The sequence below is a fragment of the Salvelinus alpinus genome, chromosome 39 (assembly GCF_045679555.1).
Source record: "Salvelinus alpinus chromosome 39, SLU_Salpinus.1, whole genome shotgun sequence".
In the NCBI taxonomy this organism is placed as follows: Eukaryota; Metazoa; Chordata; class Actinopteri; order Salmoniformes; family Salmonidae; genus Salvelinus; species Salvelinus alpinus.
The window spans coordinates 9,347,383-9,356,353 of record NC_092124.1 but is presented as its reverse complement, the minus strand read 5'-3'; the positions used below and the strand labels follow the sequence as shown (position 1 = coordinate 9,356,353).

The following is an 8,971-nucleotide window of genomic DNA, read 5'->3' as shown; positions in this document are numbered from 1 at the left end:
ACTATTAAAAAAAACATATGGAATCATGTAGTAACCAAAAAAGTGTTAAACAAATCAAAATATATTTTAGATTTAGATTCTTCAAAGTAGCCAGCCTTTGCCTTGACAGCTTTGCACACTCTTGGCATTCTCTCAACCAGCTTCATGAGGAATGCTTTTCCAACAGTCTTGAAGGAGTTCCCACATATGCTGAGCACCTGTTGGCTGATTTTCCTTCAGTCTGCAGTCCAACTCATCCCAAACGATATCAATTGGGTTGAGGTCGGGTGATTGTGGAGGCCAGGTCATCTGATGCAGCACTCCATCACTCTCCTTGTTGGTCAAATAGCCCTTACATAAGCTGGAGGTGTGTTTTGGTTCATTGTCCTGTTTGAAAAACAAATGATAATCCCACTAAGCGCAAACCAGATGGTATGGTGTATCGTTGCATAATTCTGTGGTAGCCATGTTGGTTAAGTGTGCCATGAATTCTGAATAAATCCCTGACAGTGTCACCAGCAAAGCACCCCCCACACTTCCTCTTCCATGCTTCACGGTGGGAAACACACATGCAAAGATAATCCGTTCACCTACTCTGCGTCTCACAACGACACGGTAGTTGGAACCAAAAATCTCCAATTTCGACTCATTAGACCAAAGGACAGATTTCCAACGGTCTAATGTCCATTGCTCATGTTTCTTGGCCAAAGCAAGTCTCTTCTTCTTATTGGTGTCCTTTAGTAGTGGTTTCTTGGCAGCAATTCGACCATGAAGGCCTGATTCACGCAGTCTCTGAACAGTTGATGTTGAGATGTGTTGATTACTTGAACTCTGTGAAGCATTTATTTGGGCTGCAATCTGAGGTGCAGTTAACTCTAATGAACTTATCCTCTGCAACAAAGGTAACTCTGGGTCTTCCTTGTCTGTGGTGGTCCTCACGAGAGCCAGTTTCATCATAGCGCTTGATGGTTTTTGCGACTGCACTTGAAGGAACTTTAAAAGTTCTTGAAATTTTCCGGATTGACTGACCTTCATGTCTTAAAGTAATGATGGACTGTCGTTTCTCTTTGCTTATTTGAGCTGTTTTGCCATAATATGGACTTGGCCTTTTACCAAATAGGGCATCTTCTGTATACCACTCCTACCTTGTCACAACACAACTGATTGGCTCAAACACATTAAGAAGGAAAGAACTTACACACATTAACTTTTAACAAGGCACACCTGTTAATTGAAATGCATTCCAGGTGACTACCTCATGAAGCTGGTTGAGAGAATGCCAAGAGTGTGCAAAGCTGTCAAAAGGTGGCTACTTTGAAGAATCAAAAATATATTTTGATTTGTTTAACACTTTTTTGGTTACTACATGATTCCATATGTGTTATTTCATAGTTTGTCTTCACTATTATTCTACAACGTAGAAAATAGTAAAACAAATTAAATAGAAAACCTTGAATGAGGAGGTGTTGTAAAACTTTTGACCGGTAGTGTATATTATATAACTTTATAGTAAGAAGAATAAATTAACATAGCTGAATAAAATAGAAAGGATATTTGTATGTAATGATTGCCTAGCCAGTGCGCACATGGAGTGGCTATTCTGTGTGGAATGTAAAAAGTGATCATTTAAAACAGGTCCTATACACTTCATTTAGAGTTATTTGGCTACTTTAGTTGTGATACAAACCTCTTACAAATCAAAACATATTGGCTGCATGATGCTACTATTGTCTGATGATTTGAAAGTCGCAAAAAGGGTAATGCGCTCAGTTTCTTGCCTAGACTGTGTACACTGTTCATTAGTCTCTTATTCTGTGCATTCAAATTGCCATCGATAGTATAGCCTTAATATGCCTGTACGGGACAGTGTTAATGAAATAAGAACGCTATAATAGGTGTGTTGGAAAAATGAAAAGCTCCTGACACTCATCAGTCATTCATTATGAATACGATTTATTTGATTTCATTCTTCATTAATGTAACCACAATGTTCAGTTGAAATGACAGATGCACTCACCAACAGTAGGGACATCTTATTGATAAAATATATAACAAATGGATTTGGGCTAATTCACCATCTGATGAAGTGGAAACTCAAAGGGGCAGATTCAGACTTAGGAAATGCACGACTTTCCTATGCACGCCTTTCCTATGCCCTTCTGAAGCATCAAATCAGACCGACAGCAAATTACATCAATGCCGCGTAATACATTCTGCAGTAAAAAATTTCAATATGTAATCCAACATGTTTAGTGGATGTGTGCATCAAAAGTTCAACATTCACCTTTTCCTACTATTTCTGTCAAGTCTAGCATACAATTTGATGCATACATTGGTGTGTACCACACAGAACGCACTGAAACTGCAAGGCAAACGCAGCATTCCATTGGAAATGAATGTACTTCTGATGTACCAAAACGCAATGATGCTGTCGGTGTCAGTATTTGGTATTCAGAGTTACCTTATTCAGTCGCGTAACGCGCTCTGCAGGTGCGGTTACCTTGCATGCTCTAAATACATTTCATTCAACTGCTGAAAACCCTCCCACTTGCTGGCCAACAGATTTTCTCATGGAGTTTCCATTCAATAGGGTTTTCAGTACATGTATCTTAAGCCATCCCTTGAAATAGGCTGTACCTTTTTAGTTAGAACTTTGTCAACAGACTCACTAGATTATATTGACAGGACGGGTTCAGAATATTAGGGATCAATGAAAGAAAGCCATCTAAATATATGCATATTCGCCTCCGTTTCAGCGCCAATTGGTAGATTTAAAAAATACTCTGATCTTGTTGATTATTTAGGGTAAGGAAAGTATTTATGAATCACAAATAACAGGTTTGGAGAGCCTTTACACGCAAAATATTGATCCTGAAAGTTGCCATATTCAAGTTCAAACTATGAGATATTGGAAGGTGAGAAAATTGTACAATAGGGGTTCAAGAATATTCCTATAAATACATTATCCCTCACTAATCATGGAATTGTAGCCTAATGACTGGTCCAGTAATCATGAACCGTGCACCAGGCTCCAGGTTTAAACTGCTAAGTGTGGTCTGAGTTCCATAATGATTTAAATAGGCTACATGTCCCAAATTATTGCCACTAATGCTAGCGACTCTCTGGAACAATTTACAAGGACGTGACAGAGGAAAGAAAGGTAAATAGAATGGCAATGGAAGGATGTGAAATGTAGGCTACAAATGGAAAGAAACTAACACTAAAGTGACAGTTACAAATTAATGTGGGTATTACTGGCAGTGGCTCCCGATTTAATGGATAATATTTAACATTATAAACTGTAAAAATAAAAAATAAACTGAGAAAAACCTGGGCATAAAATTAAAACATTCTATAGCGCATAAATCAACTTGGTAGGTTCGGCGCTCAGAAGCCTATAGCTTGGCTCTCCAAATTTCACCCCCCCACCCAAAAAAACTATGAGGACATAGGCCTACAATTAACATTTTGAATAACGACAGAGCTATTTTTAGGTAGGCTACATTTTCATGAACCCTAGGCACTCGTGGAATTTTTTTTGGAGAGCCTTACCACACAAATGTAAGAAAACAGTGCTTTAATTAACTTAATTAGCCTAAAAAATTTTACATTATCAACTGTTACTAATGATCCTCAGCAACAAGCACACGGCCGTGACAGTGTTTACAGAGGAAGCAAATTAAGGTAAACGAAACGATGTAATGACTATGTAGGCTATACCAACTGAAGGGAACTAACAGTGAATTGGCAGTTGAATATGCGTGGTTATTAGGCCTACTGACGGTTGATACTGATAGTGGCTAATATTTAACATGATAGAAATAGGAAACAGAAGGTCAGGGTAGCCAATAATTAAGACATTAGAGTGTGCCCCTCTCTGAAAGTTAAAAGGCTGTACAATTTAAATTCTGCATAATGGCACAACATTTCATAAACTTTTCTGTGGGAAAAGTGATATGTAGATATGCTTCAGTACTGCCATATGACTGGTTTCACATTTGTCTCCAGCGATTAGTAGGTCAAATAGATCTAGATGCTATTCTCAAACTTAAGGGAAATGCGTTCCATTTACGCCGCTTAACTCTGGTCAGAATTCCCCCTATTATGCATTAGCTAGACTGCTAAATATAATATGCCGCTAGTTAGCTGTGTAATTGATTAATGTAATGTCTTAAACTTTGCAGCATACCCAATGATGTCTATAGGCTTACGCAATCACTGCAAATGGCAGATGTGCGCTTCCTGCGCACCGTTCCGTATAAGCTATTTCTCAAAGCCATAGCCTACCAGATACTTTGGTTAAAAAACGGTGCTCCAGCGGTCCATATTGAGAGTTGAGAAATAAATGTAATACCTACAGAAAGCTGAGACCCTCCTCTCTCCAACAGTCACAACAGTAGGCCTATTTGCTTTTAAAACTGTAATTGTTCCGCAATTGCAATTTGAAATGTTGCAATCACAATGCATTTTACTCTCCTCTCCCATTCACTCAGAGCCCAGAGAGAGAGAGTGTGGTTTGGAGGATGGATGAGACGTTTCGGATAATAGCAGCGAGTCTATTTAAATAAAAAGTGTGGAACTTGAAATTGAATGTCATGGTCAATACACCTGTGTTTCCAGAATGCAACACTTTATCATTTTAACTAGAGCGCTGAGTATCAGGCTATTAGCAAATTGATGGCCGTTAGCAAGTTTGGCAGGCTTCTAACGCCCATCAGAGCCATTAATTTACAGAGGGCAGTTTTGGAGTAGCCTAGTTACCGTGAGTCACGTGGAATTAAACTGAGGTCATGACTCGTGACCGCTAGTCTGGGGGTAATACTGGGCCCTCTCTCCCGTGTGGACCTTTAGGTGCATCTTCAGCTGGTGCTGGTGGGAGAACCTCTTCTCACACTGGGGGCAGCTGTAGGGTTTCTCCCCTGTGTGGACCCTCTGGTGCCTCTTCAGGTTGCAAGTCTGGGCAAAGCTCATGTGACACTGGCTACAGCTGTAGGGTTTCTCCCCTGTGTGGACCCTCTGGTGGATCTTCAGGTTCCAAGCCTGGGAGAAGCGCATTTGACACTGGCTACAGCTGAAGGGTTTCACCCCTACGTGGACCCTCTGGTGGATCTCCACCTTCTGAGGGCAGTTGAAGCCTTTATTACAGAACATGCAGAAGAACCGTTTCTCTTTAGTACCGCCTGATGTTGCTCCCCCTTCCCCAGCCTGGACTCTAGCCTTGTCGTTTGAGTTCAATACCTGATCGAAAAGGATGCGGCCGTGTGAAGCGAAAGGTGCCATCGACGTGGACACTGGGTCGCGATCCCTGAGCGCGTGTAAAGGGGAGTGGGTTGCGATATTTGGATTTGGCTCTAAGCTTTCCCTGTAGTCTAAAAAGTCACTAGTGTTGCTCTGCGACTGTCCTTCTCCTAAGTGAGTCTGGTCTGCATTCCATGTCAGAGGATCGTCACCCTCCTCTTTCACAGTCACCTCATCTACAACCAGACCATCCCCTTTCTTATCTAGGAACCCTTCAGAGTATACACTACTACTGTACTGGTTCCAGTCCCCTCTCATTGAATTAGTCTGTGTATCTAATACCACAGGCACGTCACCAGGTATCAACTGTGTCTCTGTAGCATATGAACAGGTCGGATCATTGCCAGTCTGTGACGCGTCACCTGAATCCCGATGGGACAGAACAGTCCTATGGCTCGGGTTACCGTAAAGTAAATACTCTGAGCGGGGAGTAGGAGGACAGCCCAGTCTCCTCAGCCTCATTAAAGTCTCTGTCTCAGACTTGAGGACGGCGTTCGGCGTTCTACTGATGTCCCTGGGCTGCGCTGGGGTGGTGGGGTCCTCCGTGACTACATGGGGCGCTCCAATCTGGATGTTGCTGCTGTGTTGTGGATCCTTCTCTCCTTCAGACCTCTCCTGCTTGACTCCAGGACCTGCAGCCTCTGTATCTGCAGACTGACACAATAGGAGAGGCTATTATCATTACATGAGTTGAATTAGATAAAAATGTCATAGGGAAGTCTCACAAGCTCCCCTATGGACAGGGCTGTGCACAACCCCCCCAAAATGCCTCTGTAGCTAAAATAAATAAGCCTATTTATTTCTGCAACAACTCACTCACTCATCACAAATTGTAAGCAAGCTAGTTACTGTAACTCCATAAGAGATGACTGGCATTGGGAAAAGAGGTTGGGCTATCAGCTGATTATTGGTGTTGATGATTGATGTAAATCTGCTAGTTACCTATCTCGATTAATTTTACCTCTGTATTTCTGCCTCTCTCAGATGCTCGTATCAGCCAACCAGACCGAATATTGACGATGATGTAGGCTAAATCATGTGTGATCAAGTGTTAATAAAATGTTATGCTGCTGTGGTATTTAATAGCAATCTCCGTACAGGGCAGACTGGGAAATAGACGCAACCGGGCGTGCGCAAGCTCCGTACAGGGCAGATCAAGAGGCGCAACCAACAGAGCTTGACAACAACTTGCGGTCAGTGGGTTCAGAACAACAATGACAAAAAATATTTTGGAGGAAATTATACCACCACCCAAGAGGGCACTTTGGAGACTGGAAGGGCAAAGGGGCAGAGCCCTATCAGGTAGAGCCCTATCTGTGCACGTGCCTGCTTATGGCAGATGAGGATGTACATGTGAGCAAGTGAATAGCTGAGGGGAGCCTTTCTGAAATAAACAGGCCACATTTCATTTACTCATTTTCAATTCAACACTATTACACTAACCTCTATCACAATAACGTGCTGGGTTGAGGTTCCACTCCCCTCATCAACAATGATTGGTTGGTCATGTCTCCATGTATTGTGTCCTGCTGGCTTTACAAAGCTTCTGTGGCCTCCAGTGAGATTTCCTTCACCTGAGAGAGTGATTGAGGGAAAAGAGGTAGTTCGGTTACTTACTGTCATTGCTCAACACTATATAGTGGATGTAATGTAACACTTCTCATAAGTTCTTGATATAGGCCTACTATTTATTGATCTATGTATTATGTTCCATGCATCATATTCTTTTCATTGAGTAAATAATGGGAAAAACAGTAAATCAAGAATCTGGTTAGAATATGATATTGTGTCTTTGCGCAAGTTAGATAAGTAATCAGGGCCTACTGCAAATTGTACCTCTTGCCATTCCTCTGTATTTGTCGAGGATCTTGACACTACTGGGACGACTGGCGAGGACGCGCTCCCGTGCTACCTTCAGTTCTTGTAGCTGTAGTTTCCTCCGCAATGCCCTGATTTCTTTCTGGCTTTGAGTTATTTCCAAACGAAACACTGCATAGTCGTCGTCTACGAGTTTACAGATCTCTGCCACGGCTGCATTCGCTAGCACCTCCATAATGGAGGCTATTTGAGTGTGGAAAACCATACAGTTAGCCATTGTTAGCTAACCTTAGCAGCTAGCTAGCGTCACCTATATACTAGCTATCAACCAAGTCCTGTCTCCAACGCAAATTAAAGATTACATGGGGTAAGTATGTGATACTGTGCAGTTAAATTAGTCATATTTTGAATTCCATGGTGTTAATAAACGTCTAAATAACAACAAGAAAAACGCTAACGTGAAAATAGTTATTTGTCATGGTTTACTTCCGTTTACACTGAAGAGAAAGGATGTTATTGGTTGGCGTCATAGCTCAAAGGGTGTGGCTAAATGAAAAGGATGTGCGTGCTGTTCTAAGAATAACGGATTTTTTAAACATTACACATCAAATCTCCAATATCTTTAAAGCTCAGAACAGAAAAAAATACTAGCTGGAACTCGTCTGAGCGGTCGGCTATGAATGCCCGCACCCACTAGTACTAAAGTTGTATTGATTTAATTTTATGAATGAAGAACAGTAAGAAACAAATATAGGCAGGTGCATCACTACTCCCATTGAATATATATTACTGTATGTAGGCTATATGTATTTCTACCTGACCTTGTTCTCCCATCTTTAGAGCAGATCAAAGCTCTCTGGTCCGTCCTCTATTGTCTCCTCTTTGACCAGCAGCAGATCAGGCTTCCCATCCTCCATGTCTACTGACTGTAAGAGATACAGAGTGAGAGGATGTTGGATTAAGAAATCTGATATGAGCACCCTGCTATGGAGCATCTTCTGATTGGGCAATGAGGGATTGCTATGAGTACTATACAAACATGTTAGTTGATTTGATACTTTGCAAAGTGTTAGTTGATTTGATTACTTGACACTCTTTAATGGTTTGATCATTCAAAGGCATGTACAGACTTAAGTCACATTTAATCACGACATGGGCCCATATCCACAAAGTATCTCAGAGTAGAAGTGCTGATCTAGGATCAGGTTCCCCATCTGTCTGCATAGTCTTATTTATTATTATCTAAAGGCACGCCTGCTCAGAATTTTTTCTCTATTAGTCTACACCTACTGTTTATGAAGCATGTGACATATTAAATTTGATTTGATTTTGAGTTCACAGTGGACTCACCTCAGTGAGACTGTGTGTGGTCCTGTGCTGCTCAGCTGGTTCCCTCTGTGGTTTCAGGAGGAGGTGAAGTCTGGTTGTCCTCCATGACCACGGTCCCCTCAGGGTTCCCCAGACCCTCCTCACACCCCTCCTCCTTCACCAGCAGCATCTCTTCCTCCAGGAAGAGTCTGGTGATATAGATGACAAGGAACAACACTCCCTCAGGTACACACACACAGATAATAACCACACTTTCAACATGGAGTGTTTACCCATCCCCCACTACTTTTGAGTACTATACTGTTACAGAATGTCTTCATTGTTGTTAAACTATCATGGCGTACATAAATATGATGTTGTGGGTAAATATGAGTCAGCTATGATAAGTCAAAAGTCATCAGACAAACCTGACTATTTATGTGTACAGTAGGTGTTTGTTAATGTGTGGATATGTGTAGGTACATTTAGTAAGTCTGGTTGTTGGTTGTGGTTGTTGTGGTTGTTGGGGGTATGCAGAATAGGGTGAGATCAGATGATGTATACTAAA

The 8,971-nt window shown here is 41.6% G+C and overlaps 1 protein-coding gene across 2 annotated transcripts; it reads right to left on the bottom strand.

The window, feature by feature from the left end:
- Positions 1 to 1,912: 1,912 nt before the first annotated feature.
- LOC139566788 (zinc finger protein 583-like) lies at positions 1,913 to 8,626 on the bottom strand. Of its 2 annotated transcripts, XM_071388103.1 has the most exons (4): positions 8,446 to 8,626; positions 7,114 to 8,021; positions 6,721 to 6,851; positions 1,913 to 5,931 (listed from the first exon to the last, which is right to left on the bottom strand). In XM_071388103.1, the coding sequence occupies exons 2-4, from the start codon at positions 7,370 to 7,372 to the stop codon at positions 4,768 to 4,770; spliced, it is 1,554 nt and encodes a 517-aa protein (XP_071244204.1). In that variant the 5' UTR covers positions 7,373 to 8,021; positions 8,446 to 8,626; the 3' UTR covers positions 1,913 to 4,767. The 2 variants fall into 2 exon arrangements, with proteins under 2 accessions (XP_071244204.1, XP_071244202.1); XM_071388101.1 differs by lacking the exon at positions 8,446 to 8,626 and having other exon boundaries at positions 7,114 to 8,029.
- Between the last annotated feature and the right edge of the window lie 345 nt (positions 8,627 to 8,971).